This window comes from Oncorhynchus gorbuscha, linkage group LG20 (genome assembly GCF_021184085.1).
Source record: "Oncorhynchus gorbuscha isolate QuinsamMale2020 ecotype Even-year linkage group LG20, OgorEven_v1.0, whole genome shotgun sequence".
Lineage (NCBI taxonomy): Eukaryota > Metazoa > Chordata > Actinopteri > Salmoniformes > Salmonidae > Oncorhynchus > Oncorhynchus gorbuscha.
Genome location: NC_060192.1, coordinates 10,623,250 through 10,640,118, shown reverse-complemented (window position 1 = coordinate 10,640,118; position 16,869 = coordinate 10,623,250). Strand labels below are relative to the sequence as shown.

At 41.9% G+C, this 16,869-nt stretch overlaps 1 protein-coding gene across 2 annotated transcripts in view; it reads left to right on the top strand.

Moving 5' to 3' along the window:
* The window catches only part of LOC124007428 (divergent protein kinase domain 1B-like), a 29,038-nt gene that overhangs the window by 7,283 nt on the left and 4,886 nt on the right, over positions 1-16,869 (top strand). For both annotated transcript variants that reach the window (XM_046317976.1, XM_046317977.1), the window contains exons 3-5: positions 12,007-12,114; positions 12,509-12,685; positions 14,357-14,583. In XM_046317976.1, the coding sequence (XP_046173932.1) occupies positions 12,007-12,114; positions 12,509-12,685; positions 14,357-14,583 (512 nt within the window). The remainder of the gene's footprint in view (positions 1-12,006; positions 12,115-12,508; positions 12,686-14,356; positions 14,584-16,869) is intronic.

The window sequence follows — 16,869 nt, the reverse complement described above, 5'->3', positions numbered from 1 at the left end:
TCTTGAAACCTGACTGATTTGGATCAAGAAGGTCATTCTGAGAGAGATAGCGGGAGAGCTGACCAAGGACGGCACGTTCAAGAGTTTTGGAGAGAAAAGAAAGAAGGGATACTGGTCTGTAGTTGTTGACATCGGAGGGATAAAACTTTGACAAAACCAAAAGATGTCAAATTATTTTTTGCACAAACATCCATTCTGAATTTAAAAGGAATCATCACTTTTTTAAAGTATATGTAATCTGATTACAATATTTTAGCTGGTAACTGATTAGTTTTCTTGTAATCCGTTACTTCCCAACACTGTCCACACACACACACCTTTGATTATTCACAGGTGCATCCACCCTTTATATGGTGACGGAAACTGCCAGATGGAAAGCATTAAAGAGGAAAAGGGAATCTGCATTGTATGTGTCAGTAGCTGCTGAGGGAAAGGTGGTTCCTTTTATAATATTGTAGCAAATGGGGACCAGTTAAAAGTAATTAACAGAATGCCTGACAAGAGTAATTAACACTGGATGAGAAATCAGTGATGTAACAGAGTGACTGTGTCCGAAATGGCATCCTATTCCCTCTGGTCAAATGTTGTGCACTGAATAGGGATTAGGATGCCATTTCAGAGGCAGCCTGTATCTCTGGCTTGTCTGATAGCCCTGCCATAAAAGAAGTGTGACTCCTCTAGATTAATTGTTCCCTCTGATAATCAGTGATGAGAAATAAGCAAATATTACAGTGCCTTCAGAAAGTATTCATACCCCTTGATTTATTCCACATTTTGTTTTTACAGCCTGAATTCAAATGGGATTAAATCAACAACAAAAAAATCACACATCTACACAATACCCCACAATGACAAAGTAAAAAACATGTTTTTAGATATGTTTGAAAATGTATTTGAAATGAAATGCAGAAATATTTACATAAGTATTCACACTCCTGAGTCAATACTTTGTAGAAGCACCTTTGACAGTGATTACAGCTGTAAGTCTTTCTGGATTGTGCAACATTTGCCCATTTATTCTTTTCAAAATTCTTCAAGCTCTGTCAAATAGTTTGTTGATCATTTCCAGACAACCATTTTCAGGTCGCCATAGATTTTTCAAGCAAATTGAAGTCAAAACTGTAACTAGGCCACTCAGGAACATTCACTGTCTTCTTGGTAAGCAACTCCAGTGTATTTTTGGCCATGTGCTTTAGGTTATTGTCCTGCTGAAAGGGGAATTCATATCCCAGTGTCTGGTGGAAAGCAGACTGAACCAGGTTTGCCTCTAGGATTTTGCCTGTGCTTAGCTCCATTCTGTTATTTTTTTTTATCCTGAAAAACTCTCCAGTCTTTAACGATTACAAGTATACTCGTAGCATGATGCAGCCACCACTATGCTTGAAAATATCAAGAGTGGTACTCAGTAATGTATTGGATTTACCACAAACATAACACTTTGTATTCAGGACAAAAAGTCAAATGCTTTGCCGCATTTTTGTTGTTGTATAACTTTAGTGCCTTGTTGCAAACATGATGCATGTTTTGGAATATTTTTATTCTGTACATGCTTCCTTTTCATTCTGCCAATTAGGTTAGTATTGTGGAGTACCAACAAGGTTGTTGATCCATTCTCAGTTTTCTCCTATCACAGCCATTAATTAAACTCGAACTGTTTTAAAGTCACCATGGGCCTCATCGTGAAATCCCTAAGTGGTTTCCTTCCACTCCGGCAACTGAGTTTGGAAGGACGCCTGTATTGTGGTAGTGACTGGGTGTATTGATACACCATCCATTAATTACTTCACTATGCTCAAATGGATATTCAATGTCTGCTTTTTTATTTTATTTTACCTATCTACCAATAGATGCCCTTTTGTATGAGGCATTGGAAAACCTCCCTGGTCTTTGTGGTTGAATCAGATAATTACAGATAATTGTATGTGTTGGGTACAGAGATGAGTGAGTTGTTCAAAAATAATGTTAAAAACTTATTGCACACAGTGATTCCATGCAACATGTCATTTTTAAGCAAATAATGACTTATTTAGGCCATAACAAAGGGGTTGAATACTTATTGACTCGAGACATTTCAGCATTTAATTTTTCATATAAAAAAATATTTGATTAACATAATTCCACTTTGTTATATGGGGTATTGTGTCGGCCAGTGACCCCCAAAAAATCACTCTGTAATAGAACAAATTATGGAAAGTCAAGGGGTGTGAATTCTTTCTGAAGGCTCTCAGAAGTGGTTGGGAGTGCTTGTGTTTGTTGCTCAACTGTCAGCGCACACATTGCAGTAGTAAAGGATCATGAGAGAAAAAGAGACTAAGTGTGAAGATTAATGGACAGCCTGAGGTGGTCCTGTTTTGGTTTCTCTATCTTTGTATTGTGATGAATACGGCAGCACTGTTGTGCCCAACTCTTCTTTGTGCTGCGAGAGGAAGGCCGGCTCTCTCGGGACATACAAGACATTGAAAACAGTGTCTGAGAGAAGAAACAAGATGAGATGAGAGGAAGGGAAGGAGGATTGTTCTGCCTCAAAGCACAAAAAAGATTTCGACCCCCCACCATCTCAGATTGTGCTGAGTTTGTTTCTGTAGTTAGAAACATTGACATTAGTATTCTGACGGTATTCTAACAGTATTTTGTTGCAATGTAATTTGATCTCTGCGAAATAAATCTAATTTCACCCAAATTGGCCATTTTAATTTATAAGGTTCATATAATCTTCAATAAATATAGTACCGGACATCCGATTTGGAACATAATTCTTCCTATCAATGAGTAAGACATGCGGAATCCAATAAAATGCTCAAAAGCCAACCACGGACCCTCCATACCCCACTCTATTCCCACCCCAAATGATATTAGATTGAAGTTTACACAAGGGAACGTTACACAAAGTAGTGTGGTGCAGTGGCAAGGAGTTTTTCTCCTTCATCCTTTGTAATGTATTCCCTGTGAATATGTTGTTGTTTTTTCGCTGTTCAAAGAAATTAGCCATTGAAGTCACATATTTACCATATATTAGTGTGGAAGTACTAGGTTTTGCTCACTATATGCCACTGTTTCTGCTATTGCCACGTCCTTTTCCATTTTGCTGGTCTCTTGTGTTTTATTAAATGGATACCTCTACCCAACATTGAGCAGAAAACCAATAGCTTTTTCTCATGATGAAAATAAATTGGGGTCATCCTCATTCAAGCCAGTCCTCCGTGAAAGCAAATCAGTTTGTCCTTCTCTTAGGTTTAATCTGTGTCAAGGAATCGGCCACTCTGTGGGGTTTATTCCCTTCAAAAATATCTGGATTAGTTAGACCATCCCTGGTGAACAAGCAAACCATTAGGCTACAGCAGTTGTAAGTACATTTACATTTGAATCATTAAGCAGATGCTCTTATGCAGAGCGACTTACTGGAGCAATTAGGGTTAGGTGCCTTTCTCACCTGGATACTATATTTGTTGAATATTATGTGAATCCTATAAATTAAAAGGGCCAATTTGGGTCTGATCAATAAGCTTAATTTGTCAGCTATCAAATACCGTCTTGTACATAAAACGTCCTCCGCGAATATGGCAAGCGGGCATTTTTTTAAATAAGGAAAAATAAGCATACGGTCTTCATAAAAGCACAATTTTCCACCAAAATGCCAGAGTGGCTAATAGTACTTCCTAATGTTCAACCATTCCGGTTGCAGCAGTCTTATTGTTTACCCCTGGCTCAACCCTGTGACACTTGGTGGTGGATTTCTATTTTTTATTAAGACAGTACACATGTTTTTTTGTTCGGTGGCTTGCCAATAAAGCTAGTTAAGGAGGAAATTGATGCCCTTGCAGCCTGAATGCAAAATGTTTTATGTACGAGCCTGTCACCAGGGGACACGTGTATAGCTGGCTGCATACATTCCGGTTAGATGCAGATGACAAATTACGTAGAAGTAATAATAGAGCCATCGTCTGGCCGGTTGGGCTACTTGACTTGAATGATGCAATTCATATTCCACTTTCAAAAAAATATAACATGACATTCTAATGAACAAATCCCCCTGTCATTTTACAAGATATAAACCACAGTAACATTTTAATTTGGGAGGTGTTTCATGTTTTACATATGTGAAGTCTCAATCTGACAAACAAATGCATGTAATTAGGCATGCTTTTCCATTTATTTTGTGTGAAATTGCACAAACTCAAATAACAGTGCTGGGATTCCATTTTGTTCTGGAGCCGGCTCGGTCTGAGTTGTTATTGGAGGGTCTAATTATCCCCTACACCTTCCCTAATTTTCACTCCCATAGCTTTGTGGACACTTGTGCATATGGCTGAGGCGAGGGCCGAGGATAAGGGGGTAATTTGGGATTCCGTGTGTGTGTAAGAGTGTTGGCAATCTTGTGCGTACTCCCAGGGTAATCTGCACATTACTGCGACATTAAGGACAGTAGCTGGGCCTGCAGAATTTAACCCCCCCCCCTCAAAAGGAAGATAAACAAATACTTTTAAAAAGTCCTTTAATTGGTTTGCTCGCAATCCAAAGTGTCCAAAATGAAGTCTTATTACCATAGCAACCACCATACAGTGGAGGAGGTCACAGCCTATGGTCTTTAGTCTTTCTTTTTGTTTGGTATGATTCATGCTGTTTGGGTGGATCTCCTTTTACTGGAGCTAGCTCTTAGAACAGTGGAGTTAGCTCCAGGCTGGCAGGGTGCCTGGATGTTTCCCAAACAAGATTATCTCACACCCCACAGCTATTCTATTCTGTGGTTAGGGTTGCAAAAGGTTAGAAAGGTTCCGGTAAATTTCTGGACATTTTCCATGGGAAGTTAAGCCTGGGAATTTGGGGAATTTTTCTTAAAATCATCAAAAAATGTAGTGTATAACTGTGAACCTTTTTTTGTGGGATACACAAGGCAATTATAGGTCTTGTGGCATATTTTGGTTAAACTATCCCCAATTCAATGGCATTGCAAACCTCTGCATGCACAGTGCATTCCTCTGCATGCACAGTGCATTCTTCCATCACATGTGCACTGTACTCTTCCATCACATGTACAGCTGATTCTCAAGATCTTGCACACTAATGAGATGCTATTGAACCCACACTACTGCACTGTTTTTTTTGTTAACTAGTAAATAGTAGCCTACAGAAAAGTGTGTTTAAATCATTTCTAACATGTTAACAATTTCTGCAACTTTTTGCTACCATGTGGGTTTTAACTTGCTTGAGCCTGCTAACTGAGTGTTAGTTTACGTGCTTCCATACACGTTTCATTTTAAAACGTTTATCTTACAAAGGAGTTTTTAATCTAACTATTTATCTGTACATGGAATTGTATTTCTTTACTCTTTTTTTCCCTAATCTTTACAGGAAAATGTCACAGGAACTATCTGATGTGTGGAGATATTTTACTGCAGTTAATGTAGAAGGAAAAGCTGTGTACATTTGCAAATACTGTGCCAAATCATATGTGAAGAATGCAACAAAGGTGCATAATCTTCTGGCCAAGTGCATAAAATTCCCTCAATGCTCACAACAAGCAGTCTGACAAAAGTCCTTCTACCTCTATTATGAGTTGAAAATTATAAATCAGACACCTTATCGATAGCAACAGCTCATGGTCCTCCTGGAATCAGAAGTTTTTTTGACTCAATGGAGGAACGTAGTCAGAAATGCTGATGAATGTCGAGCTGTGTATGCAACTGGTTCACCTCTGATGCTCACAGGCAATGTATATTTTAAGAGATTTCTGAATGTTCTTCACCCAGCATACACCCCTCCAACCAGACATGACATTTATCTACTAATTTGCTGGATGCAGAGTTCAACAGAATTCAAGTGAAGGTCAAGCAAATAATCGAGAAAGCAGACTGTATTGCAATAATCTCTGATGGGTGGTCGAAATGTTTGTTGGCAAGGAATAATTAACTACATCATCTCCAACCCTCAACCAGTATTCTACAAGAGCACAGACACAAGGGACAGACACACTGGTCTCTACATTGCAGATGGGCTGAAGGCAGTCATCAATGACCTTGAACCACAGAAGGTATTTGCACTGGTGACAGACAATGCTGTGAACAATGCTATGGTGTCATTGCTACTGTGTCTCGCCACCTTGGCCTGGATGAGGGCAAGGTTCTTGGCAGTCTGGCGAAGTACAAGGGCTTTGGGATGGAGATGCAATATGGCAGTCTTGCCAACATATCTCATCAGCCACCTGGTGGAAGGGACTTTGTGGATCTGAGGCTCTTTCCACTGTTGCCTCCATCCTCCTAATCCCACCAACACCAGCCACTTCGGAGCGCAACTGGTCCTTGTTTGGGAACACACACACCAAAGCATGCAACAGGCTGACCAATACAAGAGTTGAAAATTGGTGGCCATCCGGGCAAATTTGAAGCTTTTTGAGCCTGACAACGAGCCATCTTTAACAAGGTTGGAAAGTGACAGGGAAGATGAGGCCTCAGTCTGATGTTCAGGAGGTGGACATTGAGGAGGTCCAGGGAGAAGACATGGAAGCCTAAGAGGATGACGATGAAAGTTTTAGTTTCTAGACTATGATTTTACAAATGTATGTTGACAATGTTTTTCGGAGATGCAATGGATCATTCAATATTCACTTTTGTTGTTCAGTGAAATCATCCCATATGAAGAGTCCACTCATTTAATGTCACGCCCTGGGCAAAGTATTTTGTGTTTTTCTTTATGTATTTGGTCAGGCCAGGGTGTGACATGGGTTTTTGTATGTGGTGTGTAGCTTAGTGGGATTGTAGCTTAGTAGGGTGTTCTAGGAGAGTCTATGGCTGTCTGAGGTGGTTCTCAATCAGAGGCAGGTGTTTATCGTTGTCTCTGATTGGGAGCCATATTTAGGCAGCCATATTCTTTGGTTGTATTGTGGGTGATTGTCCTGAGTGTCTTGATGTCACCCCGCTCCTCCGTTCTCTCCACTGGCTTCCAGTTGAAGCTCGCATCCGCTACAAGACCATGGTGCTTGCCTACGGAGCTGTGAGGGGAACGGCACCTCAGTACCTCCAGGCTCTGATCAGGCCCTACACCCAAACAAGGGCACTGCGTTCATCCACCTCTGGCCTGCTCGCCTCCCTACCACTGAGGAAGTACAGCTCCCGCTCAGCCCAGTCAAAACTGTTCGCTGCTCTGGCCCCCCAATGGTGGAACAAACTCCCTCACGACGCCAGGACAGCGGAGTCAATCACCACCTTCCGGAGACACCTGAAACCCCACCTCTTTAAGGAATACCTAGGATAGGATAAGTAATCCCTCTCACCCCCCCTTAAGATTTAGATGCACTATTGTAAAGTGACTGTTCCACTGGATGTCATAAGGTGAATGCACCAATTTGTAAGTCGCTCTGGATAAGAGCGTCTGCTAAATGACTTAAATGTAAAAATGTAAATGTAATGTCCTTAGTCTGTGTTAGTTTGCAACAGTTAAGGCTGTTTCGGTTTTCACTACATTTATTGTTTTGTAGAGTTTGTGTTTTGGATTCATGTTACGTTGTGTAAATAAACATGGATCACAATATACACGCTGCAGTTTGGTCCGACTCTCCTTCACCACATGAAAACCGTGACATTTAAATAGTTTTTTAAATTCATATTGGAAGGATTTAATCATTTGCAATTGTCTGCTTATGATAAGGGTTCTGTCACCATACATGGTAAATATATCCTATGCAAAAAAACATCTACATTTAAATGGTATTAATGAAAGTGTCAACGAAAGCTAGATGAAAGTGTCAATGGCTGCCACATTGATTACTCATGTTTCTGTTGACCTGTGCACCTACGTTGTAAACTTTCATTCATAGGCTAGGTTGTAGCAACGTCATGGGTATAGGGAACATTAGAGTATCATGTAGTAGCCTAAACCTATTGATGTTTCATTGAGCTGGGTGAATAGAATAGTCATCCAATATGGTGTAATAGAAATAAAGCCATGCTCATTAAAAAAAGTATTGTCCTCCATCTTAAACATCACCGACCGAACGCCACTGATGTACATGTGGGTAGGGGTAAAAGTGACTAGGAAATCAGGATATATATAATAAGCAGAATAGCGTGTGTGAAGTGTCAATATGTGTGGGTAGAGTCTAGTGCGGCGTTTCCCAAACTAGGGGTCATGACCCTATGTTGGATCACCCGATATGAAAATGGGATTGCGGGAAAAATTTCCAAAAGCCTGCTGAAATACATAAATATCTCAAAATCATTGTAATGTTGTTAACTTTAAATACAAATTATTCAAATCTAAAAGAATAATTAAATTAAACCAACAAGAGTGCGCACTTAGATCGAAGGAAAATGCCGCACTTGAATCACAGTGAATCGCTAGGCCTGCTAAGCTGCTGCAAAATGGACCACCATGGGCTAGTGGGATAGAATGGTGGGTTTTTGCAGAGTGGGCTCCATTTATGATGGGACGGTGGTCAGGTCTCTACACTCTAGTTATGCATTTGTCTCCCCCTGCTATATGGACGCATTGTATGATACACCAAGAGCAAACCTCATTCACTGTGTGCACGCCTGTTTGCAAAATTGTGTGGCAATATGGGATCAGAGCATGACATTTTGCTATTTCACACCGAGGCTCAGTGGTTATCGAGGAGGAGAGTTGGAAATATTTTGTTAATTGAGAGAGGAACTGTTATTCACAATGGATGTAAAAAAAAAAAGACTGACAAAGAAAATGTGTCTCCTTGCCAATGTAACAGACATATTTGGGAAACTGAACGCAAGCATGCAGGGGAAATACAAAAATATTAAATAGATGACACGAGTGATGCCCGCTCACCTCCAACATTTGGAAGAGCACTTTGGGACCTAAAATCAGCAAAAAAAGAAACGTCCTCTCACTGTCATGGTTGAGCATGGAGTACAGGAGGGGACTGAGCACTTACCACTTTGGCGGTATGCGAATTGGAGTGGGTCCTGGGTTTTCTGGGATGATGGTGTTGACGTGAGCCATGACAAGCTTTTCAAGCGTTTCATGGCTACAGATGTGAGTGCTATGGGGCGGTAGTCATTTACAGGTTACCTTGGTGTTAGGTGGTTTGCTTGAAATATGTAAGTATTACTGATCGGATTAGAGAGCGGTTGAAAATGTCAGTGAAGTCGCTTGTCAGCGCATGCTCTGAGTGCGTGTCCTGGTAATCCATCTGGCCCTGCCATTTTCTGAATGTTAACCTGTTTTAAAGGTCTTACATCAGCTACGGAGTGTAAGCATACAGTTGTCCGGAACAGAGGGTGCTCTCACGCATTGTTGTTTTGCTTACTTCGAAGCGAGCATAGAAGGCATTTAGCTTGTTTGGTAAGCTTGCGTTAATGGGTAGCTCTCGGCTGGGTTTCCCTTTTGTAATCTGTGATGGTTTGCAAGCCCTGCAACATCTGACGAGCATCAGAGCCGGTGTAGTAGACTTCGATCTTAGTCCTGTATTGTCGGAGTGCGTAGCAGGATTTCTTCTAAGCGTCCGGATTATGTCCTGCTCCTTGAAAACGGCAGCTCTAGCCTTTAACTCAGTGCGGATGTTGCCTGTAATCCATGGCTTCTGGTTGGGATATGTGCTGTGTAAAAGTATTCAACACCTTCGGCGTTTTTCCTACTTTGTTGCATTACAACCTGTAATTTAAATGGCTTTTTATTTAGATTTCATGTAATGGACATACACAAAGTAGTCCAAATTGGTGAACTGGGAAAAAAAAATATTTGTTTAAAATTGTATTTAAAAAAAACTTAAATGGAAAAGTGGTGCGTGCATATGTATTCACCCCCTTGGCTATGAAGCCCCTAAATAAGATTTCGTGCAACCAATTATCTTCAGAAGTCACAATTAATTAGATTGCACACAAGTGGACTTTAAGTGTCACATGATCTCAGTGTCTATATACACTATTTCTGAAAGGCACCAGAGTCTGCAACACCACTAAGCAAGGGGCACCACCAAGCAAATGGCAATATGAAGACCAAGGAGCTCTCCAAACAGGTCAGGGACAAAGTTGTGGAGAAGTACAGATCAAGGGTTGGGTTATAAAAAAATACCAGAAACTTGAACATCCCATGGAGCACCATTTTAAATACATTATTAAAAAATGGAAAAAATATGGCACCACAACAAACCTGCCAAGAGAGGGCTGCCCACCAAAACTCACGGACCAGACAAGGTGGGCATTACTCAGAGAGTCAACAAAGAGACCAAAGATAACCCTGAAGGATCTGCAACGCTCCACAGCAGAGATTGGAGTATCTGTCCATAGAACCACTTTAAGCTGTACACTCCACAGAGGTGGGCTTTACAGAAGAGTGGCCAGAAAAAAAAGAAGCAAACATGTTTGGTGTTCACCTGTGGGAGACTCCTCAAACATATGGAAGAATGTACTCTGGTCAGATGACTCGAATTGAGCTTTTTGGCCATCAAGGAAAACGCTATGTCTGGTGCAAACCCAACACTTCCCATCACCCTGAGACGATCATCCAGTGAAGCAAAGTGGTGGCAGCATCATGCTCTGGGGATGTTTTTCATCGGCAGGGACATGGAAACTGGTCATAATTGAAGGAATGATGGATGTCGCTAAATACATGGAAATTCTTGAGGGAAACATGTTTCAGTCTTTCAGAGATTTGAGACTGGGACGGAGGTTCACCTTCTAGCAGGACAATGACCCTAAGCATTCTGATGAAGCAACCCTCGAGTGCTTTATGGGGAAACATTATAAATGTCTTGTAATGGCCTAGTCAAAGGTCAGACCTCAATCCAATTGAGCATCTGTGGTATGACTTAAAGATTGCTATACACCAGCGGAACCCAACCAACTTGAAGGAGCTGGAGCAGTTTTGCTTTTGAAGAATGGGGAAAAAATCCCAGTGTCTAGATGTGCCAAGCTTATAGAGTCACCCCAAGAGACTTGCAGCTATAATTTCTGCGAAAGGTGGCTCTACAAAGTATTGACTTTGGGGGGGTGAATAGTTACACATGCTCAAGTTCAGTTTTTTTTGTCTTATTACTTGTTTGTTTCACAATAAAAATATGTTGCATGTTGGGTAAATTAAATGATTACAAACCCCCCCAAAATCCCTTTTAATTCCAGGGTGAAAGGCAACAAAATAGGAAAAATGCCAAGGGTGGTGGATACTTTCGCAAGCCACTGTACGTATGGTCACTGTGGGGACAACATCGTCGATGCACTTATTAATGAAGCCGGTAACTGATGTGAACTCCTCACTGCCATCGGATTAATCCCTGAACATATTCCAGTCCTGTAGCTCAGCGTCCACTCCATTGAACCCCTTCCGTATTGAGTGCGTCACTGGTACTTCCTGTTTGAGTTTTTGCTTGTAAGCTGGAATCAGGAGGATAGAGTTATGGCCCTCTGTATGCGTCTCTGTCTGTGGAGTAAAGGTGATCTAGTGTTTTTATCCCTTTTTAGTTGCACAGGTGACATGCAGGTAAAATGAGGTAAAACAGATTTCAGTTTCCCTTCATTAAAATCACCGGGCGCTAGGCGCGCCGCCTCTGGATGAGCTTTTTCTTGTTTGCTTATGGCCCTATACAGCTCATTGAGTGTGGTCTTAGTGCCTGCATCGGTTTGTGGTGGTAAATGTCCAGCTGTAAAAAATACAGATAAACAGCCTTGGTAAATAGTAAATAGACATGGTATCAAGAACAAGAAGAAATGAGCTGAAACGAGCCACTTACGATTCCCCAGTTGTCATTCTTGCTAGCAATCAGGCCATTCAGAATCACAAAAGCATGCTGGCTTCTGCCCCATGGAAGCACAGCTAACCCATCCATAACTCACTAGAACAGAGAATCTCACAGGGTGAAAATAAAAAAATCCTAACTTTACATCCATGTGAGAATCTTGAAATTCCCAATTGACATCTACAGTATACAAGATTTGCATGCGGTTGGGATTTGGGCCATAGTACATATGAGCAAGAGATTGTAGGATCCTTGGGTCCTCTTCCTGTTGATTAATGTATTTATGGTTTCATGTCTGTCTGTGCCAGTGTGACCACTACAGAAGTGGCATTGTCTCAGGGTCGTCCTGCAAGGCCCTATGTGAGGAAAGGACTCTGACCCTGCAGCGATGCATGTCCACCTCCTCCACACATCAGGTAGGTAACACACACACACACATCAGGTAATATGCACACACAGCCCTACCAGCTGCCAACCACACCTCACAAGGTACAACCACCTTACACAGGCTAATCTTGCTCGCCAGACTTGACAGCTGGTATAAAGGTAGCCGGAGTATATTTCAGTAAACATATACATATGCACGCATACCACTTGACAAAACCACACACACTACTACCTAATGACTGTCTATCTGGGGCGGCAGGTAGCCTAGTGGTTAGCGCGTTGGAATCCCCAAGCTGACAGGGTAAAAATCTCGTTCTGCCACTGAACAAGGCAGTTAACCCCTAGGTCGTAATTGAAAATAAGAATTTGTTCTTAACTGAGATTACATTTTAAAAATGAAGAAAAAAAAATCTGTGTTTGTAGGTGTACAGTGGTGTGTGGAAGGAGAGGCCTGTGGTCATTAAGTGTGGTCTGGAGGAGCCTCTGAAGGGAGACGGTGCTCCTGACTCTGTACTGAGACAGGAAATGACCCTGTTTGACAAGCCCACCCGTGGGACCTCCATGGACGAGTTCAGAGAGATGCTGCACAGCTTTCTGAAGGTCTGGCTGCTCATTTCCCGTCATCTCAGTCCTCACAGTTTGATTTGATATAATAACTTTCCACAACAGAACTGGTGTTTTTTTGGTCAGGCAGTACAGGCAGTATTACAGACAGGCACATTTCAATACAATACTATCACACAAAATAATGCTACTTGTAGTATTATAAGGAATTTTACAGATGTAAAAAAATGTACTGTAATTTACTCATTGCTATAATAGAAAAGTGAGGTGAGGACCATAATTGGAAATTAGTTTGACCTTGTGGCGGAGGGAAATTAGGGTATGTTGATACAGTATATTGAGTTGGAAGCTAACATAACATGGTAACTGATAATCACTGTGAAGCTGAGTCTCTCTGAGGGACAATTCCTCTGTAGACAGGCTTCATGTAGTTGGTGCTGGAAATGAACAAAGGCAGGGCAGAGTGACCTTATTACTAGTGTGTGTGCTGTCAGAATGCTGCTGGCTCCCCAGAGAGAGTGAGATGGGAAAAGAAAGAGAAAAGAGGGAGGCGGGGTTAGAGTGTGCGATGGAAGGAGGCAGTAGACGTAGGGGGAGAATCTCAATTGCATACTCGTGTCCTCTCTTTTCACCTCATTCTCAAACCCCATTGGAGGAGAATGTCAGAGGGTAGGGACCTCTGGCTTTCTCGTCCAATGGGTTTTGAGAAGGAGGCGAGGAAAGAGGACACGAGTATGCAATCGATATTCTCCCATGGAGTGTGTCAAATATCCCATGGAGTGTGTCAAATATAGCGCAAGACAAGGTGCTGAAATAGCAGTCATTTTCAGCACAATGGCTCCACCCAACTGTAGTGTGATCGAATCATATTAGTGTCACCCCCTGCCAATTATCTAATGGAAGTCACATGGAAGAAATACAGCACATTTCAATCATGCCACAGTCTTGTTTTTATTATAGTGTGTATGACTCTATGAACTAAAAAGTGACTTGTTTTAGTTTCTCTCTTTACATAGTATTATATACAATGAGTGTATAAAACATTAGGAACACCTGCTCTTTCTATGACAGACTGGCCAGGTGAAAGCTCTGATCCCTTTATTGATGTCACTTGTTTAATCCACTTCAGTCAGTGTAGATGAAGGGGAGGAGACAGGTTCAATGATTTTTAAGCCTTGAGACAGTTGAGACAAGGATTGTATATGTGTCATTCAGAGAGTGAGTGGGAAAGACAAAATATTTAAGTGCCTTTGAACGGGGTATGGTAGTAGGTGCCAGGCACACCGTTTTGTGTCAAGAACTGCAATGCTGCTCAGTTTTTCACACTCCAAAGTTTCCCGTGTGTATCAAGAATGGTCCACCACCCAAAGATATCCAGCCAACTTGACACAACTGTGGGAAGCATTGCAGTCAACATGGGCCAGCATCCTTGTGGAACGCTTTCGACACCTTGTAGAGTCCATGCCCCGATGAATTGAGGCAGTTCTGAGGGCAAAACGGGGTGCAACTCAATATTAGGAAGGTGTTTGTAATTTTTGTACATTCAGTGTATATTTAAACTTGTTTTCTAGTCTTAACTGGCTGATACTTACCCCCCTTGCGTAGTTGACGGAAAGTATAACATTAGCTATTGCAAGGTTTGAAATTTTCCTGTCACCTGTAAACATTTACTCACTTCATATTTTCTTCTCTCCATCCTCCCTGCAGTCTAACCTAGGGGAGCAGCCCTCTCTCACCACCTTGGTAGGGCGTGTCATCACCCTGGCTGACGTCAACAAGGACGGCAAGGTGTCCCTGGCCGAGGCCAAGTCTGTGTGGGCTCTCCTCCAGATTAACGAGTTCTTGCTGATGGTGGCTCTGCAGGAGAAGGAGCATACCCCTAAACTGTTGGGCTTCTGCGGGGACCTGTACGTTACTGAGCGCGTGAGCCACAGGTGAGGACCATTTTGGAATCGGAATGCTTTATTACAATGCAACAAATATTGTTCCGGTTTTCTCTTGGCTTTGTGACCAACAAGTCAGTCCAATTTATGTTTTAATTTATGCTTTCAAGTGATATCCTCTGGGATCAAGTGCACGTCTTGTTTATGTAGACTCATTTTCCGGCCGCATCATCAAAAAATTGCACTCGCCGTTTCGAATCAGAAAGGGTTTAGTTTACATTCATGGGAGTGGATACAGAATCCTCTGACTTCAAATGCAGCTCGCGCAAGTTAACAAACATGTAATCAGATGGTTATCTGTTGGTTATTGTCTACATACATAACCGATGTCATCGGAGGATGGATTACCGAGCAAATTAGCAAGGTGCAATATCACAAATAGAGCTCGATAAAGCATAATAGACCTGTTGAACATAGCCATCAGACTTGCGTGTTCTCATGGTCATCACTAACTCACTGCTAAGTTTATCAAGGTCCCGACATCAGTTAGCTACCCTGCTAGAGCTTTGGTGTAAGGATGTGCATGCATCCCTCCAACTTGACATTTGCTTGTAAACAAAAAACAAATGATAGTCCCACTAAGTGCAAGCCAGATGGGATGCCGCATCGCTGCAGAATGCTGTGGTAGCCATGCTGGTTAAGTGTGTTTTGAATTCTAAATACCGTAATTGCTGGACTATTAAGCGCAGCTGAATATAAACCGCACCCACTGAATTATTTAAAAATATGTATTTTGTACATAAAAAAGCCGCACATGTCTATAAGCCACAGGTGCCTACCGGTACATTGAAACAAATGAACTTTACACAGCCTTTAAACGAAACACGGCTTGTATCAAAAATAAATAGGCTTTAACGAAACACGGCTTGTAACAAAAATTAAAACAGTAGCCTACCAAGAAAGTAATTGGTCACTATCTTCCTCCTCCTGTGCACTGAAACCACTGGTGTCGGAGTTGAATAGCCTCAGAATTGCTTCATCCGATGTTGGATCGTTTTCATTGTCGCTCTCATCACTTTCATCCGGAGGCAAATACCCCGCTGAGCTCATGCTGCCCATTCAACACGCAGCAGTCCAGCCTTTCAAAACCCGTTGATGATAGTAGATTTTTTTGATAATGCTCCACACTGTCAGGACGTACTGGCAGACTTGACCATAAGATGCTCTTCGCCTGCGGCCCGTTTTAGTGAAGGATTTCTCCCCACTTGTCATCCAAGCTTCCCACTGAACAAGGAGCGCCACCTTAAATGCACGATTTACACTGATGTCGAGTGGCTGCAAATACTTTGGGCCATCTGCTTTTCTTCCCTCTGAAAGCTTTTGTTGTCTTTCTGCACTTAGTCAGTTCCTCACGCTGCTGTTTCCAACGTCTTATCATCGACTCATTAAGGCCAAGCTCCCATGCAGCAGCTCTATTTCCTTTTCCAACAGCCAGATTTATCGCTTTCAACCTGAAAGCTGCATCATATGCATTTCTCAGTGTCTTTGCCATGATGAGGGTGACAAAATTACTACCGTAATCAGAATGATGTTTACAGGTGACAGGAGTGCGCTCGATTTATGTGACGGTGCTCAGTTTTTTGGCGGCATGAATCTTGTGAAAGCTGGAAAAATCCATAAATTAGCCGCGTCATTGTATAAACCGTGAGGTTCAAAGTGTGGGAATAAAGTAGTGGCTTATAGTCCGGAAATTATGGTAAATGTCACCAGCAAAGCACCCCCACAACATCACACCTTCTCCACAATGCTTCACAGTGGGAACCACACAAATAAAATAACATGTTATTGTTCACATACACATGGTTAGCAGATGTTATTGCGAGTGTAGCAGAGATCATCCGTTCACCAACTCTGCGTCTCACAGAGACACGGCGGTTGGATCCAGAAATCTCAAATTTGGACTCATCAGACCATAGGACAGATTTCCACTTGTCTAATGTCCATTGCTTGTGTTTCTTGGCCCAAGCAAGTCTCTTCTTATTATTGGTGTCCTTTCGTAGTGGTTTCTTTGCAGAAATTTTACCATGAAGGCCTGATTTCACGCAGTCTCCCCTGAACAGTTGATGTTGATGTGTCTTTTACTTGAACTCTGAAGCATTTGGGCTGCAATCTGAGGTGCAGTTAATTTCTGATTTCTGAGGCTGGTAACTCTAATGAACTTATTATCCTCAGCAGCAGAGGTAACACTGGGTCTTCCTTTCCTGTAGCGGTCCTCATGAGAGCCACTTTCATCATAGCGCTTGATGGTTTTTGCAATTGCACTTGAGGAAACCTTCA